We start from the raw sequence: 26,421 nt of genomic DNA on the forward strand, positions 1-26,421 counted from the left end.
GGCGGGTGCAGCGATTGCACACCGCCTGCCCAGAAGCCTTATCCCGGACGTCAATTCTGACGTCGGATTGAAGGTTACCTTCAGTCCAACGTCAGAATTTACATCGGGGGTAAGACTTTTGAGCCTGCGGCGTGCAATTGTTGCACCCGCCTGGCCTTTCCCAGCAATTCGCTCCGTGTCGGCTCCCTCGACCCATTGCTGAGCCAGGAGTCCAAACCCCCCGCCGCTTCTGCTTCGTTGATGTATCCTCACAGCAGCAGCAGCGGGAGGTAATTGAATTCAGCAGGCGGGCTGGGGGGGAGGCAGAAGAGGACAAAGGCTGGAAGGCAGTGAGGAAAACATAGGAGGGAGGAAGGAATACCGGTAATTGTTGGGCCTGAGTTGTGTGTGTGTGGGGAGAGGACAAAGGCTGGAAGGCAGTGAGGGAAACATAATAGGGAGGGAGGAAAGGATACCAGTAATTGTTGGGCCTGAGTGGGGGGGGGGGAGAGGACAAAGGCTGGAAGGTAGTGAGGGGAACATAGAAGGAGAGAGGAAGGGACAATTTTTGGGCCTGAGTGGGGGGGAGGAAGAGAACAAAGGCTGGAAGACAGTGAGGGGAACATAGGAGGAAGGAAGGGACAATTGTTGGGCCCGAGTGTGTGTGTGGGGGGGGGGGAAGAGGACAAAGGCTGGAAGACAGTGAGGGGAACATAGGAGGAAGGAAGGAAGGGATAATTGTTGGGCCTGAGGAAGGAAAGAAAGAAATCACCAGACAATCAAAGGTAGGAGAGAAATGATTTTATTTTCAATTTAGTGATCAAATATGTCAATTTTGAGAATTTATATCTGCTGTCTATATTTTGCACTATATTTGTCTATTTTTCTATAGTTGTTACTGAGGTGACATTGCATATTTTAAAAAGTCATCTGCCTCAACATCTGTGCCCTGTCCCTGCCTACCACTAGACCACCAGAGGGGGGACAGGGTACAAAGCCTGGCAGGGAGGGGGATAGGGTGCAGAGCCTGACAAGGAGTGTGGGGTTGGGTGCAAAGCCTGGCAGGGAGAATTTGGTTCAGAATGTTTTCTTTCTTGTTTATCTCCTCTAAATTTAGGGTGCGTCTTTTGGTCAGGTGTGTCTTATGGAGCGAAAAATATGATATACAGTTCACATTTAAATATTTCCACAAATCAGATCAGTGGAATGTTTGGAGGAAAGGATTATTTCTTTTTTGCTTCCCTTTTGTCAATAGTACAGAGGGAAAGCACCGGTGGGGTATGCCGTGAACAAGCTTGTTCAGAGCATGCATCTGATAAACCACCACCACTGCTACTGCTGCTTTAGGAGGTCCTGGAGGTATGGCAGCCCTCACCAGGGGGGAAGGGCTCTTCACTGAATCGGTGAGTCCAATTTTTGGAGGGAAACAAATCGATTCAAATTAATTCAATGAAGTACAGGGTCAGAAAGACACTTTCTGGCTTGTAAGTAGAAGGAAGAACTGAAGGGGGCAGCAGAGCACTCTGGAGGAAGATTTGAAAACTTGGACTGGATTCCTTCTGTACAGAAAAGAATATTTAGTTACTAAATTTGCACCCATTCTCAGAGGAAAAGTATATGCATAGTTTCCCTTGGAAACTGCCTAGGAAGTGCCAACAAAAGGTCTACATTTGCTTTCCACATGAATACTTATTCCCTGAAAAACAACACACAGTTTTCAAAATGCAAAGCTATATGCACAGATGATTCACATGAGCTAACCCTACTTATTTTTCCTGCAGGTACATGCTTTGGTAATCTCCATACACACTTTTATCAGATAGTATCTTTACCTATGTACCGTATTTTTCGCTCCATAAGAGTAGGAAAACAAGAAAAAAAACATTCTAAACTAAATTGTTTACTAAGATATATCAGGCTCTGCACTCAGCCCCCTTCACTCCCTGCCAGGCTCTGCACCCAATCCCACATTCCTTTCCAGGCTATCTGTACCCTGCCCCCCATCCCTTACTAATTGTAATGCAATTTTTTCCTTTCATTATTCATATACAGTACACACAGCAGATATAAATTCTCCAAACTGACATATTTTGATCACTAAATTGAAAATAAAATAAGTTTTCCTTTGTTGTCTGGTGATTTAATTAGTTTCTGGTTGGGACTTCTTTCTGACTGCATTCAACATTTCTTTCACAATCCAGCCCCATCCCCTTTGGGTCCAGGTCTCTTTACCCTCTGCTTATCCTCCCCAGATCCAGTGTCAGTTCTCCTTTGTACCTACCACCACCTTTGTTCCAGGTCTCCTGCTCTCTCCCCTCCTGTTATGATCTTCCATCTCTCTGTTCTTCCTCAGGGTCTCTCGCCCCCTGTCTCTTCTGTCTGCACCTCCTATAGTCCAGCATCTGCCTCCTATCTTTCCCCTTTGTTCCAGGCCTCTCTTTCTCTGTCTTTCTTCTGCTTACCAAACCCCTCCCACCATGTCCAACATTTGTTCTCCTTTCTTCCAGGTCTTTCTCTGCTTCTCTTTCATTATTTCCTCCCTAGTCTATAATCTTTCCACCTCTCTGCAGTCTCTCTCTCTCTCTCTCTTCCCTCTAAACACGCCCAAATCCAACATCTGCCCCCCTCTCTTCTGCCTCCCCTTTGTTTCAGGTCTCTCCCTCTCTCTATCTTCCTTCCTAACATTTTGAGTCCTCCCCTCTCTACCCCCCTAGTCCAGCATCTGCCCTGTCGCCACGTCTGTTTCCCACCCCTCCTCAAGGTCCCTTTCTGTCTCTTCCCCCCTCCCCCAGTGTTCAGATCCAGCGTCCCACTGGGGCCCTCGCGATGGCGAGGTCGTTGTCTCTGGCTCCCAGAAGGTGCTGGGATGGGTGGCAGAAACCCTCACAGTGCAGGGCTGCAGCTTCTGCCCAGGTCCGAATGCAAGCTCCAGAGTTGGCAGGCTCTCATCGCCTCCCCAGCAGTTGCTCTTTCTTGCTCGCTACCTGGGGCAGGAGATCGGGGGAGACACAACTCTCCTTTTCTGTCGAAAGGTAGTTTTCCTCGTGTGACCGCCACTTAGCTAATTACTGCAGCCTGCAGAGTGAACCTAGCAGGCTGCCGTTGGCCTCCGAAACACATTGCCTCTGCCGTGGTCCCGCCCCTTCTCTGACGTCAGGGGCGGGACCGCAGCAGAGGCAACGTGCTTCGGAGGCCAATTGCTGCCTGCTAAGTTCACTCTGCAGGCTTAGGTAATTAGCTCAGTGGTGGTCACAGCACGGAAGACCTCTCTCGCTGGGTGCGAGAAGCAGCTTGGAGGTAAGGCCCCGCGCGTCACGAGCCTAATTAACTTTAAAGGGGGAATCCGGAGGACGTTGTGGGGGAAGTCAAGAAGACAGCCGAACGCTCACCGACACTAGGGAGAGCATATTGGGCGCGGGCCTTTAAAAAGGTACAACAGGGTGGGGTGTTTAAAAAAAAAAAAAGGTATCTTCGCTGCATAAGACGCACCGGCATTTACACACACTTTTGAGTGGAAAAAAGTGCGTCTTATGGAGCGAAAAATACGGTAAGTAGCCTTTGTAATATTGCTCAGAAGTTCTCCAAGGCTGTTACTTGGTTGTTTGGGAACAATTTCAACCACTATTTGGCTTTCCACTGAAAACTACACTGGTTGAGACCATAAGCAGCTCTCATAATATAACCAAACTATGGGGCACTGAAATCTTAAATATTTAGAGTATTATCCAACATCAGTCCTCCAGTAGAGTTTTCAGGATTTCCCCAATGAATCTGTATGCGATCAATTTGCATGCACTGCTTCCATAGTATGCAAAGAGATCTCATGCATATTCATTTGGGAAATCCTGAAAACCCAACCTGGCGAGGCCCAAGGTTAGACACCCCTGATTTAGAGCTTGTTTTATAATACAAAATTATAATACTTAGAAAGCATGATTTATATCTTCAGAAGGAATACTAAATTGAAATGTTTTTTTGAAAAAATATTCTAAGAATATTACTATACCTTTTCATCTTTGTAGTGCTTAAACATTCGTATACAGTGTTCAAGGATGAAGAGAAGGTAAATGCCTGCAAGCGCCACAAGCCCTTTCATAACAGAATCATATTCTTCCAGAAGGCTTTCAGATTCAGCTCCATGTCTGTGTGAAGGCTTATGACTATGTCCACTGTGTTGACTGTGATCATGTCCCCCTTGAGACTTTTTTTTTTTTTAATAAAAAGAATTAAAAAAATAGTATTCAGTTGGACATTGCGTTTTCTCATTTTCAATAGGTTTGTCTTAATCAAAGGTAAAATTAGGAGTGTTGCCAGTTTTACTCTGCATTGCAACAGCTATACTTAATAGTTTTCTATCACTTGCATGGTCTCTGTACCCAATTTATTAAAAGAGAAATATAGAAACAAATACGTGATCAGTTTGCAAATAAGTTGTTTTGTTTAGCCAAGAATAAATTCTTTATAACATAACATCGTATTTCTATACCGCATACAAAAATTACATAATCCACAAAAAAAGGCCATAGATAACTACTCAGACAAGTACTTGGGAAAAGATAAGACTTCAATTGTTTCCTAAAGTGTTCATAAGAGTGAGAAGAAAGTAAAAGTGAACGAAAGTCTTTGTCAATTAAATCAGTCACATAAAGTCATTTAGAGCAGTGGTTCCCAACCCTATCCTGGAGGACCACTAGCCAGTCAGGTTTTCAGGCTAGCCCTAATGAATATGCATGGGGCAGATTTGCATGCCTGTCACCTCCATTATATGCAAATCTCACTCATGCATATTCATTAGGGCTAGCCTGAAAACCTGACTGGCTGGTGGTCCTCTAGGACAGGGTTGGGAACCACTGCTATCATGTTTCTACTAAGATGAAAAGTTTACTAATCAGAACAACATCAAATAGTGAACATATCATGCCCAGCTTCACTGACAGTATCATGACATTAGTTCTATGTTGTAGCAGGCAGTATTATTTGGATTTTTGCCAGGTACATGTGACTTGGATTGACCACCGTGAAGACGGGATACTGGGCTAGATGGACCATTGGTCTGATCCAGTAAGGTTATTCTTAAATCTTAAAAGAATGTCTTCACACCCCTTTCCTCAGCACTTGGTGGAAGCACCTTTTGCAACAATCATCAACGTCTAATTGAAAAGGGATGGACTTAGCCATTTTCCAAACAAAAATCATTTAAGAGCTCCTTAGGGGAACATATTCTCCTTTCATGGTATGGGGAAGGGGTCTAAAGGGATTCCAAGGCACCCCTGTTCACTCCCAGAAGTGGTCCGAATCAGACCATAGAAGTATTCCTGTGGAGAGACTTGAGTCTGTCTGTCTCAATCTACTGGCCAGGCTCTGAGAAGCAGCACTGAGGAATCGGCATTCTCCTCTGCCCTGAGGAAAATTCCTCACCCAAAACATTGGAAAATGACACTGTCTCTATCAGTGCCGATTCCAGCACTCTTCAATAAATCAGTGTCGACACTGGATGGACAGGCAATGCATGGGACTCCAGGATGGGTTGGGACTCCACTGAGACCATCATCAACGCCCTCAATGCTCCAGCATTGCTCATCTCCTCCTGAAGCATGGCCCAGATCCACTCCTTGAGGTGGGGCTCAGCCTACATAGTCACATCTTCAGAAACCAGTAGGGTCAAATTAGTGGCCTGATTCCAGCTCATTGCAAGCTGGCACATCTGTTCCAGGGTCCTAGGGGCAGAGCCGACCTCTCGGCAAGGATTGGATTTATTATTCTTGATTTCACGCTATTGACATAAGTATTAAGGGATGTACAAAGATAACATACATGTGCAAAATACATCTTCATTCAGTAAAATACAAATTGTATCAACATATTACAACAGTGACAACTTTTAATAAATCAACAGATTAGAAATCCCTTCAGGTCCGTAGTGTTGCTGAAACAATACCGTTTTCAACAATTTCCTGAAAGATAAATACGTGTCATCAAAAACCTTGTCTAACAAGAAATTCCACAGAGCATGGCCCATGTATGAAAAAGCTTGACTTCTTGTCAAAGCTAATTTAACCTGACCAAGAACATGAAAACATGATATCATTATCAAGTCACTAAGACTCAAACATGAGTTGATGGCATCTAATAAGACCAGGTAGCAAAAACAGCTACTTTTGAGAGGAGCAGAAGGATCTCTGTGGACAGTATCTGATTAACATGTTTGCCAAATACTTTGGAGATTTCAAGTTTTACACACCATACACAGCAATTTAAACTTGTGCATTATTCCACAGGCAACCAGTGCAATTTATGCAGCACTGGAGTAGTATGGTCTGTTCCTCTACTGCCTGTCAAAATCTACCAGCAGCATTTTGAACCAAATGCAAACAATGTATGTTGGCCTGACTTAAGCCAAGAAAAAAAGGTATTGCAGTAAAATAACTTACATGTTATGAAAGCATGTTTCAACTTTTGTGAAATTTTCCCAATTCTAAAATTGGTTTTAGTTCACATAACATGTGCAATTGATAAAAACTCAAATTTACAATATGATTGAGAACTAAAACTTGCAGTGTCAGAGTCGCAGCGAATGCCCAAAACAGTAATATTAGAAGAGAATAACCTTGTACTTTGATTTTCTGGAAAAGTTCTCAGTACTTTGTAACCACAGGAAAACCACATTGCAAACATTTTCTCAATATTAAGTACCAGGTTATGTTCGAACAACCAATTGCTTAGTTAGCTCAATTTGCTATTAAGATCCCTTAGGGCTGATTGATTGCGATCCAAGAAAAAAAAAGAAACTGGATGTTGTCGGCAAAAAAAAATGAAAATTGGGGGGCGTGGCTTGGTGGTGCACGCGGATGGACGGGTAGAACAGTGACTCCACATCTACAGACATTTGTATTTAAAATAACTTTAGAAATAATTTTTTTTTTTGTTATAAAAACGAGGGATATATTAGATTTAATGGCGTCGGGGAAGCTGAATAAATCTGAAGACGTGATTTCTAACACCGGTACCGGTACAGGCAGTGTAAAAAGGTCCAAGCCGGAACCGGCAATGCCATCAAAATGTCTGTTATCAAAGGACGGCGCAAAGGATATTGATGTAATGAAAGAGCTTCAGATAATAAAAGAGATCGTTTCAAACAACGCAAAGAAACTAAATGATATACAAGAGGAGATAGCTACTTTAAATAAACAAACTGAATTACTGGAAATAAAAACAACTAAGCTGGAAGTTCGCTTGGACAGTTTTGAATCTGAAAAACGACAATTTAAACTGGACAGAGAGAAAATCTTTTCGCTTATCAGAGAGGTGGAAGATTGTCAGAACCGCATGAGGAGGAGTAATTTGAGACTCTTAGGATTACCGGAAGAGGTGGAGAAAGGTAATCCAATCTCATTCGTTGAAAATTTTTTGACGAAAGTACTGCCTCTCAAGTCCACTTACCCGGTCGAAGTTGAATGTGCACACCGTATACCAATGAGGAGACCTGACAATTTAAAAGGTCCTCGCCCTCTCATTTTTAAGTTGTTGCGCCACCAGCAAGTTATTGAAGTTTTACGCTTGGCTAAAGAACATTCAAATCTAAGATGTCAGGATGCTAAAGTCCATATTGTTCCTGATTTTGCCAAAGTAACGGCGGAGAAGAGGAAAAGTTTTTGGATACGAGGCCAAAATTGAAAGAAGTAGGAGCACGATATGGCTTATATACCCAGCGTTTATGAAAGTCACTTTGGATAATAAAACTATGAGTTTTGATGAACCGGTCAGATTGGCAATGTATTTAAATCAAAGGGAGCAGCCAATGTCTGTTTAATATTGGCTTAGTCTCTTCATAATGTGTGATCTGGGTGCTTTATATTTTATTTTTGATTTTTATTTACTTTCATTTTTTGGTCCTGAGATGCTTTTGAGTGACGGTTTATTCCTATAAACATTCGAATAATAACGGTGGAAAGACTTCGTCTGCTTCATACAGAAGGTTCTGTATGCCTCCTTATTATTCATCTCAGAAAGGAGGTGGTTTGAATTTCAGATCTTATACTTACAGCCCAAGCTGTGGATGAATATGGAAAAAGGAGAGTGTTATCAATATTCTTTGAGGAGCAAGCATAAAATCAATACCGCTATTCAGGAGCATGTAGGAACATTTGACAGAAGCTTGGAAAGTATTTAACTTGTGCTGGAGGAAGTATTTTATCTGATTTTCAGAGTATTTGTTTCAGCATTTCCTATACAGAGGCATCGACTCATTTGAGTCTATTGATTGATAATAGAAGAAGGAATTACACAAATCAAACGATTTGGAAGGATAGAACTTAATATTTTAAGTCTCCTTTAAAAGATCAGTTCTCCATTGGATCTATTTTCATGCTTATGGTTTTATGTTATAGAATATAGTTGGAGAATTTATAATAAGTTATGAAGATGTATAATCTGACAGATGTCACTTTGCTTCCAACAGAGACAGCTGATTTTAGTTCGGTTATACGAGACAAAATGAAGAACTGTCCCTGATTTTAAAATCAGGACAAAATTTATCTCGTGGGTTTCATATAGGATATACTTGCTTTCATTTTGGGTGTTGTTTCTAGACTATAATATAATAGGAACAATATGGGTATATTGCTGGGGTATTGTTGCTTTGCTCTTTTTTTATAGGAAATGTTTTGGATTCCAGGTATATGATTGTAGATGGATGTCAGGGTTTTCTGTTAATTTTATTATTACCTGGTTAATCCATCTTGAAGTTATTAATATTTCTTCTTTTAGTTTTCAAAATATATGTGATTTCATATTTTTAACATGACTTTTGGGATGACTATACCTTTTTATCTCTTTTGGATTTTTATTATTTACTTAGCTCTTATAAGTGCTTAGGAAAAATTTTCTATTCTCTTTTGTTTCTAGAAGCAGATTTGAAAGATGTTTTAGATTATTTTTTTCTGGAATGTATGATTTAATGATATTATTTAAGTTAATTTTTGCTTGAGTATCTTCATACAATATTGTTTTAAAATTTGAAGTCTGTGTGGGTTTGCTCTTGTTTTGCTTGATCTTTTATGTGCAGTTCCAAGTTTTCATTGTCATTATTTAGGGTGGGTAAGGGTGGGCTGGGGGGAGGTATTTGGGAATTTGTTTATTGGGGTGGATGTATTTTTCAGATGGTATTACCTGGGAAAATGGTGTTTCTTCATTTCATATTATCTAATTTTTTCTATAAGAATTGGAAGAGTTTGTTATAGATATTTTAATTAATGGAGGTAAAAAAATTTTCCCTCAATGTTAATGGCCTTAATCACCCTGTGAAAAGAAAAAAAATGTTGACTTTTTTGAAAAGGCAACAGGCTGATTTATATTATCTTCAAGAGACGCATCTGTCTGCAACAGAATCCAAAAAGCTTGAAGGTAATTGGGTAAAGCATTGTTTTTTTGCACCTGCTGTGGGTAAAAAAGCTGGAGTAGCTATCTTAGTAAATAGCTTCGTTCAAAATGATAGATTTTGACGCTTTAGGAAGATGGATTATTGTGGAAATGAGCATGGGAAATAATACCTTGATTTTATTTAATATATATGCCCCTAATTCGAATCAAAATGATTTTTTCAAGAACTTACAAAAATTAATACTCCCACTGGCTGTTTCTAATTTAGTAGTAGCTGGAGATTTTAATGCTGTTATGGATCCTTTTTTGGATAAAAAGCCTAGGAAAAATTTAAAATCATTAGGGTTAGATAATTTGGTACAATCTTGTAATTTAAAAGATATATGGCGTATACTTCATTTTAATGATCAGGAATTTATATTTTGCTCACCAGTTCATAAGTCTTTTTCAAGAATTGATTATATTTTGGTTTCAAATTCATTGGTGCAACAAGTGACACAAGCTTCCATTGATCCAATTATTTTGTCTGATCATGGAGGGGTGTGGATTAAATTTACAATGGATAAAAATGATAATAATAGATCTATATGGAGATTTGATAATGCATTGGTTTCGGATTCAGCTTTTCTTGAAGAGATTAAATTGAAAATATCTGAGTTTTTCCAAATAAACACTTCGGAAGATATTACTTCAGAAATTTTATGGGATGCTTTTAAAGCTACTATAAGGGGTAATATCATTTCTTATGCTGCTTATATTAAAAAAACAACTTGTTAAACAATATACAGATCTGGAAAAAGAAATTAAATTGTTGGAATACAAATTAATTGATAAATGGCATCCAGAGAATTTGCAGGCTTTATTAAAGGCAAAGGGTAAATATAATGAGATTTCTTCAAGATTGGCAAGGAAAGATTTGTTTTCCCAGCAAACCTTATATTATGGTAAAGCAAATAAGGCAGGAAGTTTACTTGCAAATTATCTTAAAGCAAAGAGGAGAAGAACAAAAATAATAGCAATAAAAGATGAAAAAAGAATTACTCATACTCAAATTAAAAATATTTTAAACCAATTTTTGCTTTATTATAAAGAGTTGTATTCTTCTGAGTCTTCTGATGATAAAGTTTTAAAAGGTTTGGAATTCTTAAATCTTCTTGAGGGTCCAAAACTTCTTGATCACATTAAAAGAAGTTTAGAAGAACCTATATCATTAAAAGAATTGGAAACAGTGTTGAAGTCTCTTAGAGTTGGATCCGCTCCAGGTGGGGATGGTTTTACAGTGGAATTCTATAAAACATTTCAAATTTCTCTAATACCTCATTTATTAAATTTATATCAGTTTCAACTAAATAAGGGTTGTATTACAGGTACTATGGCAGAATCTTTGACTATTGTTTTACCAAAGCCAAATAAAGATCCCACTTTGGTCTCAGACTACAGGCCAATATCTTTAATTAATGTGGATGGAAAATTATTAGCCAAAACATTGGCCTTGAGGTTGGCTTAGGCTCTCCCTTTCATAATTGATGTACACCAAACTGGATTCATTGCGAATAGACATTCTTCTAGTAATACTAGATTGGCTTTTCACACACTAAATTTAACTAAGAATTTGAATGAACCGGCTTTTGCCATATCTTTAGATGCGAAAAAGGCATTTGATAGAGTGGAATGGACATTCATGTATCAGGCATTGGAATGGTTTGGAATAGGTTCGGGATTTATTCAAATGATTCAAACTTTGTATAGCTCCCCCATGGCAAGATTATATATTAACACACTAAATTGAAATTCCCTAGTGGGAAAACTACACAAAATAATATAAATCAGATAATTCCCACTTATAATCGAGTGTAAACTCTATTCTACATACAGGAGTCGACCTCAGTAATGGAGCTGATGCTGATTTTAAAAGACAAGCAATAAATCTGAAACGTAAATTTTTGCAACGGGGTTACCCGGAAAAAACCATCAATGTAGCTTATAGAAGGGCCCTATATAATCATAGGGAACTTCTATTAACCCCTAGGAATAAGAACAATGCAAATTTTTGTGAAAAAGTTATGACCTGTGTGTTAACATATTCCAATCAGAGCTATAAGATTGCTCAGTCTCTTAGAAGACACTGGGAGATATTGAAAATAGCAGGAACATTTAAAGACTACTCCCTCAGGATAGCATATCGCCGCAATCGTAATCTAAAGGAACTATTATGCCCCTCCTGTCCTAAAAAGACTTCAACCAATACAGTCAATGAAATGCTGGGTCACCAAATGTGTGGCAATTGTCAAATGTGTGCTCTTATGGAATGCACCAAAATATTTTTGAATCCTAAAGATAATAGGAAGTATATTCTGAACCACACTTCAAATTGTAAGACTCAAGGGGTCGTGTATGCTTTAAGATGCCCCTGTAATTTAATATACATAGGTCAAACATCAAGGAAATTTAATGTTCGGTTGACCGAACATAAAAGTAAAATCAAAAATTTAAATATGGGGGCTCCACTAGCAAGACACTGTATTGCTAAAAAACACGACTTTGTGACATTAAGAGCTGTCATTATAGAAGTTGTTAAACCTGACAACAAGGGTGGTAATTTCAGGCGTATGCTAGCCCAGCATGAACAGCGATGGATTAGTCGGTTAAATACATTGTATCCCAATGGTCTTAACAAACAGATTGAATGGCAACATTTTTACTAAATGTAGCTGGATTTCAGCTCCAGGTTTTTTCGAATGTTTTCAGTCCTACATAATGTAGTATAGATCAACGAGCTATGCTCCAATGAAATCTGATACTCTGACTGACGTCAGTACGCTGCTAAGCTTTTTAAACTGAGGCTGTCGCCATTTTGTTAATACTTTGAGACCGCTTTCAGATACACACAGAGCAGTAAGTAAGATATTTTACTATGAACAAATTTCAGGAGAATTATTACTGTTTACTAAATTTCTGTTTCTTCTACAGCGGCTTGTTTTCCAATAATTCGGCCCTGATGCAGTGGGTTTGAATCTCTGCCCACGAAACGCTGGCCACGTTGGCTTTCTTGAAATACAAGCGCTGACTAAAAGATAAGTAGGCTTTTTGGAACATAAATGCTGACTAAATGATAAGTAACCTTTAACAGCATTAAAGATAGTAATGATAAAGAGAGATAAATGAAAGAATGTAGTCTCACGAAATATGTAAGAGTGTAATGAAAGGAACGAAAATAAATGTAGTGAACACGATATTTTAACCAAGTTTCAAAAAATTGAAAAAATGAAAAAATAGAAATAGCTAATTTATAATAGGTAGAGTTTAATAATTTGAATTAATAAAAGATACTGGAGTAAGGCCAATGATTGGAGAATAAGGAGCTGATATAACTACGCTGAATACCTCAGTCATTGAATACGACTACGCGTAGGCTCCATTACTGAGGCCGACTCCTGTATGTAGAATAGAGTTTACACTCGATTATAAGTGGGAATTATCTGATTTATATTAAGATTATATATTAATAATAATTTATCAGATCGTTTTCATTTGCATAGAGGAGTAAGACAGGGTTGTCCACTATCTTTTTTGCTGTTTGATGTTGTTTTGGAACCCTTGTTGTTAGCTATTGAACAGGCAAAGGGGATAGAGGGTATTCCTCGTAAGAAATGGGAATATAAACTCTCTGCTTATGCAGATGACATTTTACTTTATTTGCGAAATCCATCCTCAACCATTCCTTGTTTGTTAGAATTGATTGAAATGTTTGGAAATTTCTCAGGACACAAAATTAATTTGAGTAAATCTTAAATTCTTCCACTTAATGTACATTGTATAAAAACTATGTTTGATTCATTTTCTTTTGTTTGGAAGGAAGATGGATTAAAATATTTAGGAATATGGATTAAAAATACAGTGGATGATACAGTAAAAGAAAATGAAAAGCTTTTATTAAAAAAGGTTACAGAATTATGTGAACATTGGAATCCACTGCATTTGTCTTGGTGGGGGAGAGTTCAAACTGTTAAAATGATGATATTTGCCTGTGGTTTGTTATCAAATGGGTATGATACCAGTGTTTTTTCAAGGGTCTTTCTTTTTTTTTTTTTTCCAAGAAATTTTATTGAAAATTTTGTCAAATATACAAAGGGGAAGAAGACTGATATAAATCAATATCATGAACAGGAGACTAGAAATCAAGTATAACAATTAATCTGTTCGCAACATAAAATAATATAGATCAAATGAGCATATAATGTAGTATCAAATTGAATTCGATTATTATTAAATTTGTTTGGTTTGGTAAAACTCCCAGAATTGCTTTAGTATCTTTACAAAAGCCAATTAAGGAGGGAGGGGTAAATTTTCCAAACTTTTATAGGTACCATCAGGCCTATATTTTACATCAAGGTATGTATTGGGTCCTCCCGGAGCTCATTGAGTACACTCCTGATTGGTTATATTTGGAATGGCGACTCCTGTTTCCTTTACATCCTTGTCATGTTCTCAGTATCAAGATGCCCAGATTGTATAAAGAAAATAGAATTTTAATGGGCACTTGGAAGACTTTGAGACTTGTCAGTAACTTAACAGCTAATCCTATTAACAAATCAACAAATCAATCCATATGGCTAAACTCCAGGATCAAATTGGCAGATTTAAGATCGTCTGGAAGCATTGGATAATTGCAGGAATAAGAACTTTAAGTGATGTTTCAAATGGAAGGATGCTTGATTTTACACAATTGCAACATAAATTTGGGCTTAATAAATCACAAGGTTTCGTTGGTTACAATTGAAGCAGGCCATTCAGGCAGGGTTCCCTGAATGGAAAAGTCTTATTTCTCAATATAGTTTGGAGTTTTTATGCTTCCAGGTGGACTTTCTGGATCACCAAGCCGTGCAGTGGTATAAAACTATTAATGATTTGGTTAGAGAAAAAAAAACTAAAAATGGTCTTAGGGATATTTGGAGCATTGAGATTAAGCATCGGATTTCAGCATCTCAATGGCCACAAATTTGGTCTTGGAGAATAAGATGTACAATGTCAGCATCTATGAGACAAACATGGTTTTTTCTTTTGCATAGAGCTTTTTGGACCCCAGTTAGATTACAAAAGTTGAATAGTTCTTTGTCTAATAGATGCTGGCATTGTAATCTTGAGGTAGGGACTTTGGATCATCTTTTGTTTTACTGTCCCTATATCTTGGCCTTTTGGAATTCAATCTGGGATCAAATAAATTGTTTAATGGAAAATCATGTAGCGTTATCTTATGATACTGTGATATTTGGCATGTCTATGAGAAAAAAGAGTCAGATATCGTCGTGTAACAATAAACTTTTATTGATCATGACGGGAGTTGCCATTCAACATATTACTAATAATTGGAAAGACCATAGCAGACTTAGTTTTAATTTTTGGTGGAGCTCGTTATGTCACCTGTATAAAATGGAAAGATCATTAGCGGTACAAAATGGAAATTATAAAAATTTAATTAAAATATGGGAGCCATTAACATCGTTTTGCCATGATTAGATGCCATTTTTCTATGGAAGATACACCATTTAATGTAAAGTGGGGGTGGGCTGATATTGGAGGGGTTATGTGATAAAATTAATAACACGGTTGGAGGGGGGGGGATTCTTATTTGTGTATAGAGTATGATGATAAGATTTTCAAGTGATTTGTTAATTGTTGTTATTATGATTTTTGTACACTTGATGAAAGGTTAAAAATGAATAAAGAATTAAAAAAAAAAAAAAATGAAAGTTGATCCTCTAAGTGCTGAATAGCTTTGTCAAAGGCACAAGTAAAAAAGAACTGGAGGAACTTCAGATTTCAATGTACCCTTTAAGGATGATTGATGTTCCAAATACAGAGAACGATTAGAAAAATAAGACATAATGGCTACAAATTTGGGCTTGGAGGATGAGATGTATGATGTCGGCATCTATGAGACCAACTTGGTTTTTCTTGTTACATAGAGCATTTTGGACCCCAGTTTGTTTACAAAAATTAGAGCGCTCTAAGTCTAATAGATGCTGGCACTGTCATCTTGAAGCTTTGGACTTTGGATCATTTACTATTCTATTGTCCATTGATACATAGTTTTTGGAAATCCATTTGGAGTCAAGTAAATAATTTACTGGAAAATCCGGTGGCATTATCATATATATATATAAAAGAAAAAAAAAAAAAAAAAAAAGGCTCTCCTCCCCTCTCTCGGCCCCGTACTTAGTAAGCTCAATTCAAGTTCCCCTGCTCCTTCCTCAACCCCAACTCTACTCCCCCTTGCTGCAGACTCTCACACACCAACCACCCCACCATGAATCCATCCTTCTGGATCCTCCTCCTCCTACTCTGCTCACCCCTCTATCCTTCCCTCTATCTGAAACCTCCCTCCCCCAACCTACTCGACCCCGCTAACACCAATACCATCTGCCCCGGACTCAGAATCCCCACACTGATACGCACCAGAAATTCCCCTCCCAAGAAAAACCCCCGAAAAGTCAACCAAGATTCCCTAAAGCCCCTACCCCCTGCCAATCCTCTCAACACTGTCCCGGACTCTCTCACCCCAGTCCCGACACTTTATTGCAACGCCAGATCCGCGTGCAACAAGACCCAAATCTTGAAAGACCTTCTAGACGAGCTCGACCCTGGATTTCTGTGCATCACAGAAACATGGATCGCCAAAGACGACCTATTCACACAAAACGAACTCCTCCCCCACGGTTACCAAGGCCTCTTTTCCCCCAGACCCAATCGAAAAGGAGGTGGCCTGGCACTCCTCTACAAATCTTTCTTCGACGTCCAGCTCCTTGAGACGGGCACCCATCCTTCTCTAGAATATTTGCTTGCTTCAGTCAATGATGAACTCCGCACCCACCCATTGGGCATCCTATTACTATACCGGCCAACCACCCCTTGGGCAAAATCTTCAAATCTCGTCTATGAGACCATAACAAATGCCTTCCTTAAATTCCAAAGACTTCTGATTGTTGGTGATATCAATCTCCACCTCGACGACACAAATTACAATGATACTTCCGAATTCAACAACTTCCTTACCTCTCTTGGCTTCCCCTCACCCACCCCATCCCAAACCCACGAAAAAGGGCATACTCTAGACTTCACCACCTTCATTGATCTTACCACCTTCAAAACCTCAACCGACGACACTCGCTGGGAACAAGTCCCTTGGTCAGACCACTTCTTAGGGACTACCTGTCTCCCCGTCTTCATGTCACATCTTGACTCCCCACCCCACTCCTCTCATTCCATAACCTACCGCAAAAAAACCTCGAGCAACCTATTCTGGTCCAAATTTCTCAACAAACTCTCCTCCAACCCTAGACCTATAGACCCCGAATCACATTGGCACAACTGGACCACCCTCTCAGAGTCCACCTACCACTCCCTTGCTCCATTAACCACCAAAACCATCTCCTATCCCCGAAAGGCCCCCTGGTACCTACCCCTTCACAGAGAATTGAAACAGAAGTGTCGCGCTTTGGAGCGCAAATGGAAAAAATCCAAATCCCCCTCTGATAGACAGACCTGGAGGGCTAATATTAAATTTTACAATTCAACATTAAAAAAAGCCAGGAAAAACTTCTTTGGAGACAAGATCTCCAGATCCAACAACCAGATCAGTGCGCTGTTCAACATCTGGCGCTCCCTAACTATAAAAAAAGACCCTTCTTTGCTTCCGCCATCTCTATCAGCCGAGGCCCTTGCAAATTTCTTTAATGAAAAGATTACCACCCTAAGATGCTCCTTCCCCCCCTCAGTCTCCTACAATTCCCTGACCTCTACTGTTCCCAACTCTACCTTACCGGTATCCATTCCTGCCGATAGATCCTGGACCACCTTCGAGCTTGTCTCTGAACCGCAAGTCTCCAAACTCTGCCTCAAACTAAAAACTTGCAAGTGCATTTTGGATCCTTTCCCCTCCTACCTATTCGAGAATATCCCTACACAGGCCATCGCTTCCCTCACCGAACTTATAAACTCTGCCCTAACATCAGGCCTTTTCTCCCCCGACATGGGACACATTTCACTGTCCCCTCTATTGAAAAAGGCCGACCTCGATCCCTCCATTCCATCAAATTACCGTCCTATAGCAAATATCCCTCTCCTAACCAAGCTATTAGAATCCATCATATCCACCCAACTCTCATCCTATCTAGAACGATTCTCTAACCTCCTACCCCACCAATTCGGCTTCAGACCCAACTTTAGCACCGAATCCCTCTTGGCCTCACTAATCTCTAAGGTGCAACAACTCCATTCTCGCAACAAATTTGCTGTTCTTCTTCAATTCGACCTCTCCGCAGCCTTCGATGTCGTTCACCACGACATCCTAATCTTCCAACTCTCCGAAATAGGCATAAGCTCCACAGTTCTGGATTGGTTCTCGAAATTCCTACGCTTCCGCTCCTACACCGTTAACACAAACGGTTCCTCATCCCCCGCCTGGAAGCCAAAATGTGGAGTCCCTCAAGGCTCACCCCTCTCCCCTATCCTTTTCAACATCTACATGTCCTCTCTGAAACTCCTTCATTTATCCCCACTAGAAACTCTCTACTCCTACGCCGATGACATCCTCATCCTCCTCGAAACCGACTCGAACCTGGCTGAGAACATTTCCACGTGTATTACGAACCTCCAATCCTGGGCCCAATCTGTACAAATGAAACTGAATGAGTCCAAAACCAAACTACTTTGGCTCGGCCCAACCTTAGACCATTTACCCACCTCCATCCCTCTATCTTCCGGCCCCACTCTTCAGCTTGAGTTTTCAAGCAAAGTCCTTGGCATCATCTTAGATTCCTCTCTCTCCTTCAACGATCACCTCAACTCCCTAGTAAAAAAATCCTTCTTTAGCCTCCATATGTTGAGGAAAGTAAGATCCTGCTTTCATCATTCTCATTTCGCCATCCTCGTTCAATCCACCATCCTTTCTAGACTGGACTACTGCAACTCCATCTATATAAGCCTAACAAAGAAAAACCTCCATAGACTTCAGCTAATTCAAAATGCCGCGGCCAAGCTTATTTTCGCAAAAGGCAAGTTCGACCACGTTTCCCCACTCCTCTCCAAGCTTCACTGGCTCCCAGTTTACTCCAGAGTCCTCTATAAATGTGCCTGCATAGCCTTCAAGATTCTACATGGCGTCCTTCCTCCTGTTATCCCACTCTTCTGGAACTCCTCAAACCCGCTCTCGACTAGATCCTCCCAAAAACTGAAACTATCTTTCCCTTCTATAAAAGGTATATCCCGCGCAGGAAAACTTGGAACATCCCTCCCCTTTAGAACCACAGAACTCTGGAACAACCTTTCATCCCCGCTCAGAAATTCTAGCTCCTTCCAATCCTTCCGCAAACACTTGAAAACTTGGCTCTTTTCAAAAACCTAATCACCTCCCGTGCTCTAGTATCCTGTCCCCCTCTATCTCCTCAGTCCCTCTCCTATATCCTTTCCTTGTAGTTCCTTTCCTCTCAACCTCTGTAAACCGTGCCGAGCTCTGTGCACGCGGAGATGGTGCGGTATACAAACCTAAGGTTTAGTTTAGTTTAGATACTGTGCTATTTGGTACATCAATGAGAGCTAAGAGCCAAATATCTTCTAATAATAATAATAAACTACTACTTATTATGACAGGGGTTGCCATGCAGCATGTTACAAAAAATTGGAAAAATTGTGACTGGCTGAGTTATAATTTTTGGTGGAATTCTTTGTGCCACATCTTTAAAATGGATCGTGCAATAGCTATTCAACAAGGACATTTTAAGAAATTTAGGGATGTTTGGGAGCCATTAACAAAATTCTGCAAAGAATATTACTTTTTCCCTTTTAAAATACACGTCCAAGATGGGGGGGGACAGGGTGGGGGTAATTTTTGTTTTCTTATGATTGAAGATAATTGTCAAGTGTTTGGGGGGGAGGGATATTTGATCTGAATTAGTCTCTGATAGAATATTAAGTGATATTAAAGTGTAAAATGATTTTATCCTGTACTGCACTTATTGAAAGTTTTAAAAATGAATAAAGAATTAAAATAATAATAATAATAAGACAAACCACTTTAATACTGCAGATCCAATACCGACTTCCCTAGGTCTGGACAGCAACTTAGAATAGAAACAGTATTGAAAGCTGTTAAACTGAGCTGGATCCACAAAATATCCAACCCTTTTTCCATTTTGATGATGCCCCACTGCTCCCATCATCATGACTAGATGAAGACCAATGCTGAAGCTTCATGGTCTCTGCCTGAGGCATGAAATCAGTGTCCCTCAGCGAATCCTTATGCTTGCTCAGGGTGGGATCAGACGATGCCCAATGCCAATGGGCACTATTGACATTCAATGTCAAGTTGGGAGAGATCTCCTCAAAGCTGAGATATCTTCAGTGTCTGATGTAGTTCTTGTAGCCAGAGGGATCAACAACTCTGATGCCAATGTTGATAGACCAGTCTTACTTGTGCCAAAAATACTTTTGCACTGCCATTCTTGATTCAAAGCTTCTTGTCAAAAGCCATTAAACACAGTTTACAAGAAGAAGGATTATGGTTAGGTCCCAGACATGACAGTCATCATGAATAGTGTCCTTGAGGAAATATGGTCTTGCCACGTCTGGTACAATTTTTCAAACTACTGGGAGTCTCTTCCAGGCCATGTTAGGAAAATAGCTGAAAGAAATCAAATGGCTCAATTATGACAAAAAAGGAGAAACTTACCCAACTGGAGTGCTCAAGGCCTAAGAGGGCCAGAGGAACAACGGAAAAAACACCAAAAACTATAAAGAAACTACAGGGAAAGGGAAAACTTGGTCCCACAAGGAGAAACCAAACACTGAGCACTTTAATAAAGGAAATCAAGTGAACTTGGCATGAAAGAAAAACCAAGATGGCACACATGAGGGGAGAGCAAACATGTCCTCTCAGCTCTGTGGAAAGAAAGACTGTTTTAGTTCTGTGCAGCAGCAGCAGGAGGGAAGGTGTGCTCAAATGTGGTCCCAAAAGCTTCTAAAAATAGAAGGATGAGGAACATTTCTGTTGAGATCTCTGTCAGATGATGTCACCCAGATGTAAAAATATTATATCCTGCTTGACGGTGGAGAAATGTTAGCTCCTGGTTTTCTTCGGTACCAAGTAACAGCATTTTAACCGTCACATTTTTAAATGTAAGAGCTTACATTAAAGCTTGTTGCCAGACATCCTGCTACCATGGGACCTCTCCCAAGATAGATCTGTCATGGGCTATTCTGAAGAGTTATGATGTTTTTTGTTTTATACTGGTAATCTACTGTGTTCCTACGAGTAGAACCTCCTCTTTCTTTCCAAACTTTTGGATATCTGCAATCAGATCTTTATCAATCTGCTGCGATTGAGTCAGAGGTCTGTAGACTACACCCACATAGACAGAAGTTCCATCTTCTCTTTTCAGAGTGATCCATATCGCTTCTTCCTCTCCCCAGGTCCCTTGTATTTCAGTCACTTGGATATTGATCTTTACATAGAAAGCTACTCCTCCACCTTCTCTGTCCTTCCAAAAAAGATCATATCCCAGTATGTTTGCATCCCATCCATAGGATTCACTGAACCATGTCTCTATGACAGCAACAATATCCAGGTCTGCCTCTAACATCAGGGCTTGTAGATCATGAACTTTGTTGCTTAGACTGTGAGTGTTTATGGACATTGTTTTCCAGCTATTTTTCAGTGGTAATCTCTTTTATTGCATGTTTCTTGTTTCGTTTCGCTTCCCATTGCAATGCTAAGAAGTGAGTTGCTAATATTGTTTATGTTGCAATATTTACTACCATCACATCTTGTCGTTTGCTGGGGGCAGCCTCTATAGTTGTCCTTCATACATACATACATACACCACCCCCACCTTCTAGTTTAAATGCCTAGAAACATATTGTCTAAATTTCTCCGCAAGGATTCTTTTTCCTGCTGTAGCCCATCAGTACAATATAGTTTCTTGTCCTTCCATGTATTTCCCCATCCTCCTATGTACCTAAAGTCTTCTTGATGACACCAGGCTTTGAGCCACCTGTTGAAGTCCTCAGTGTTTTTAACTCTTTCCTCTCCCTTTTCCATATGTAGGCAGTAAGCTAGAGCCGTTAGAAAAGGTTTTAAACCCTCCCCTAACTCCTGAAAGGCTTTCTCCACTACAAGTGGGGAGTTGTTGGCCAGATCATTTATTGCCAAATGGATATCATCAGCTTTAGAATTCTTAGTTTCTTCCCTAATTAGACAGTATTTGTTGGGTACTCCTGGTAGCCGAAGATCCTGGGAGACACTTAACTATTTTAGGTTCCTTGACTTAAGAACATAAGCATTGCCTCTGCCGCAGCGGCCTCCCAGAGCCATGACCTGTAAGTGATCCTTTACCTAAATCATGTATTCCCTATTTGTTTAGTGACCTGTATAGTTACCCTCTATCTGTATCCTTCAATCTCCTTCACCTTCAGGAAATCATCCAATCCCTTTTTGAAACCCAATATTGTACTCTGTCCTATCACCTCTTCTGGGAGCGCATTCCAGGTGTCCACCACCCTCTGAGTGAAGAAGAACTTCCTAGCGTTCGTTTTGAAACTGTCACCTTTCAACTTTTCTGAATGCCATCTTGTTTTTGTTGTCCCCGCTAGTCTGAAGAATCTGTCTCTCTCCACCTTCCCTATGCCTTTCATGATTTTATAAGTCTCTATCATGTCCCCTCTAAGTCTCCGCTTTTCCAGGGTAAATAGCCCCAGCTTCTCCAGCCTTTCAGCATACGAAAGGTTTTCCATGCCCCTTATCATCCTAGTCGCTCTTCTCCGGACCCTCTTGAGTATCGCCATATCCTTCTTAAGGTACGGCGACCAGTATTGGACGCAGTACTCAAAATGTGGGCACACCATCGCCTGATACAGTGGCAGTATAACTTCCTTCGTTCTGGTAGTGATACCTTTTTTGATAATGCCCAACATTCTGTTCGCCTTCTTTGAGGCCGCTGCACATTGCGCCGCTGGCCTCATTGTTTTTTTCCACCAATACCCCCAAGTCTTTTTCTAGGTTGCCTTCCCCCAGTTGCCTTCTCCCTCCCATCGTATAGCTGTATATCGGGTTCCCTTTCCCTAAATACAAGGCTTTGCATTTCTCAACATTGAAGCTCATCTGCCATCTTTCTGCCCACTTGCTCAGTTTGTTCAGGTCTCTTTGCAGTTCTGACCCTACTGCACAGAGTTTTGTGTCGTCCGCGAATTTTATAACTTCACACTTCGTTCCTGTTTCGAGGTCATTTATGAATATATTGAACAGCAGCGGTCCCAACACTGACCCCTGTGGGACACCACTTGTGACCCCTTTCCAGTCCGAATAGTGTCCCTTTACTCCTACCCTCTGTTTCCTGTCCACCCGCCAATTTCTGATCCATCTGTGCACGTCCCCTACCATCCCATGGCTCCACAGTTTTCTTAGTAGGCGTTCATGAGGTACCTTGTCAAATGCTTTTTGGAAATCTAGATATACGATGTCTATGGGGTCACCCTTGTCCAATTGTTCGCTTATCCCCTCTAAGAAATGAAGTAGGTTCGTTTGGTATGATCTTCCTTTACAGAAACCATGCTGGCTTGTTCTTATCAGATTATTTCTTTCTAAATGCTCATTGATACTTTCCTTGATCAATGATTCAGCCATCTTTCCCGGAACTGAGGTTAAGCTCACCGACCTGTAGTTCCCTGGGTCGCCTCTCGATCCTTTTTGTGTTTTAATGTTAATGCCTCTGATGATGGAATCCCCTAAAAGCAATAATTTATTGGATTGAGCTTTCTTACTCTTCCTTTGTGAGTGCTTTTCTTCATGAGTTACCTTCACTGGTTCCAGTTTTATTTTAGTTCTTTCTTGAGCACTGCAATGCTCTAATAGAGCAAAAGAATTCTGTAGGTGCAACTGTGAGGGTGGATGTTTCTGTTTCACATGTTGCAGTATGCTTGACCCTACTGTGATCCATTTATTCCTTGATTGCATTACTCTTTGAGGCAGTGGTGATAAATTGGTATGATTCAGTAGAGTGATGGAAGTTGCTTACGATTACTGAGCTCCTCTTTAATACTAGAAAGCTGAAGATAGATGGGGCAAGCTCTTAAGTGTTCACATGATGCATCTTGGAACTAAAACGCCACAATGATTGCACTGAATAAGGGTCATCTTAATTGGTTGGTATAGGAAGTGACCGATATATAGACAACAATACTTATCAGTAACAATCCAGGGGTGGGTGGAACAATTTGTCCTTAACTCAGCAGAGAACCAAAAAGATGAGAATTTGTTATTTAGGTAGTATAAGAACAGGAGGTAGTGTAAGAACTGGGTGGGGGGAGGGGTTGAGAGGGCCTAAGCAACCAGAGATCTGTAAGCTTTGTTAGTTATGAAACCTATCTCCAATGTAATTTTCTATTAAAACACCTTTCTATAATAGAGCCTGTCTACAGTCAAGAGGTGGGGGGAAGGAGGCTAGCAAATGTTTATAGAGCAAGTTCCTGCCCAATAAACCAGCTGCAAGACTTAATCTGCTACCTATAAAAGCTTTGGCAATGAAAAATAAAACTTACAGAGCTAGAATGGGATATAATGTCACAAGGGATAACATGCAGAACGTTTCCCTGACGAGATATTTGTTGAGATTTCGGAGGTCAAGAATTGAGCGTAGATCTCCTGTCTTCTTTGGAATTAGAAAATACCTGAAATAGAACCCTTGATTTTTCTGGGTTGGAGAAACTCCCTCTATGGCACTGAATTGTAGCAAAGCATCTATTTCCTGAAGAAGGGTCGTCTGCTGAGATGCAAGAGAACTCTCTTGGAGGGTATTTTGAAAGAATGGATTTGAAATGGAGAGAATACCCCTCCTCTATGATTTTTAAGACCCACATATCGCTGGTTATGGGAGTCCATCATGGGTAAAAAGATTGAAGATGATCTCTGATGGGAAGAGGAAGAGCCTATAAAGGTGTTATGTGGTCTATGCTCTCTAGAAGCAGGTCAAAAAGACTGAGCTGGTTTTTGAGTCGTGGATGGTTGTTGCTTCTGGGATTTTTGCTGTCTCTTTATCTTCTGAGGTGGTGGTTTGGCCAAAGAAGCAGTATACCGTCTCTTATAAGAAGATGATTTCTGAGCAGACTTAGTGGATTGGGACTTCTTGGTTTTACCAAGTAAGCTTTTGTGTGGCAGACTCTACTTTCTCTCCAAAAAGCTTTTTTCTTGTACATGGAATGTTGGCCAAGCAGTCTTGAAGATTGATGTCCATATCAAAGACTCATAACCAGACCAGCCAACTCATAGATATGGCCATAGCAGAAGCTCTGGATGTCAGTTTGAACGCGTCAAAAGCAGTGCAAAGTATGTACTTCTAGGTTTGCAGCAGGGCATGAATAATGTGTGTTTGAACTCAGGAAGATGAGCTGGTGGAATGTACTGCTCAAATACTGATATCTTTTTTCACCAACTGCTTGATATAAGAGGATATGCAGGCTGGCTCCTTGGGACTGCACTCTCTCCTCCGACAGAGGACCACCACAAAGGGGTCTCATGGCACTGAACCATCAAAAAAGATGAACTTTAAGTGAAAAAAAAATAAGAAAAAGATGCAGAGCAGAAGACTTCTGCACGGATTGCTTGCAGAAATTGAAACTGTAGGGAACTAAGGTAGGAGCGGCTGGGGCACGGGCAGTGTGTCTGGGAGGGAATGCATGGATGGGAGAACATCGCAGGGGAGGAGACATAGGCATCCTGGGACTGTCTGCCAAGTCTCTTCCCTGAAGAAGCCCTTTCTGGAAACGTCAATCGCTCCTCCTAAACTTACTTGCTCCACTTCATCACTGACGCTGAAACCGTGGATTGAAGACAAAGTTTTATTTTATTTTTCTTTCCAGCTTATGATTTATCTTTAATCTTATCTATTGTTTTGCCTTTTGTCTTTGTTTTGTTCTATTTCTATCATTTAAATTTCTCCAGAATTCTACTGTTCAACGGCTCCCCCTTCTGCTTCTATTCCTTTCTCTCCTCTCTTCTACCTTCCAAAGTATTTAGATCAATGCTGTCTTGTTAAAATGTTTATTTTATTTTTATTTTCCTCTAACTCCACTTTTCACTTCTCTATTACCCTCCAGGTACTTTAGTTAGATTGTGAGCCTTCGGGACAGTAAGGGAATTTTTCAAGTACCTTTCTTATTTCTAATCTTAATGTATATTTTCTGTAAACCGCTTAGAACCTAACGGATGTAGCGGTATATAAGAAATAAATTACATTACATTACATTACATTACATGTTTGGATTTCTGCAACTTCCAGATTGTGGGAAGGGATTGAACACCTAGCATATTGAATCCGGAAGGGCATAACAGAAATACTGGATATGGGCAAATGATTGGCTAGTATCAATACTGATGCTTATGAGGAACAAGCTTCTATGCCACACTTTCAGAAATTGCCATACTCCTTTTACATCAATGTCAATATAGTCAATGCACATGTTTTCACAGAGTCACTAGATTTTAATCATTTTCCCCACCCAGAGACAGCCATATACGAGTATATTTGCAGGATGACAATTTTGATTTCATCTAGCTCTCCTTAGATATTACCAGTGCAAAAAGTACATGTCATGCAGGAAGAGAGATTACTTGAGATTTATTGATAGCTGGAACCTAGGCCCTTGAAGGAAGGTGAAATCTCTGCTTGAGAATGAGTTCTCTCTCCAGGGAGAAAATATTGCTGCCACCAAATTTCCCTGCTCTTGGCAATGTGCGCTGATCTAGAAGGAAAAATGATGTTCTTACCTGTTAATTTTCTTTCCTCTAGACGCAGCAGATGAATCCAGAGACTAGTGGGATAGTACACATATACCAGCAGGTGGAAATAGAGAACTGATTAACAGGTGGTCCTCTTGGTTGGCACCCTCCCTGTATCCTCAGTATAGCTCCTTGCCAAAGCAGTCAGAATCAGAATACGTCCAACATGTAAAAAACTTCTTTCCCAATACAAATTGCAAAGGTAAAAATAGAGAGAACTACCAACAATAACACAACCG

General features: G+C 40.2%; 1 protein-coding gene across 7 annotated transcripts in view; it reads right to left on the bottom strand.

The window, feature by feature from the left end:
* Positions 1–26,421, bottom strand: part of SLC39A10 (solute carrier family 39 member 10) — a 147,399-nt gene that overhangs the window by 74,982 nt on the left and 45,996 nt on the right. For all 7 annotated transcript variants that reach the window (XM_033944670.1, XM_033944664.1, XM_033944668.1 and 4 more), the window contains exon 5: positions 3,986–4,180. In XM_033944670.1, the coding sequence (XP_033800561.1) occupies positions 3,986–4,180 (195 nt within the window). The remainder of the gene's footprint in view (positions 1–3,985; positions 4,181–26,421) is intronic.

The sequence above is a fragment of the Geotrypetes seraphini genome, chromosome 5 (genome assembly GCF_902459505.1).
Source record: "Geotrypetes seraphini chromosome 5, aGeoSer1.1, whole genome shotgun sequence".
In the NCBI taxonomy this organism is placed as follows: Eukaryota; Metazoa; Chordata; class Amphibia; order Gymnophiona; family Dermophiidae; genus Geotrypetes; species Geotrypetes seraphini.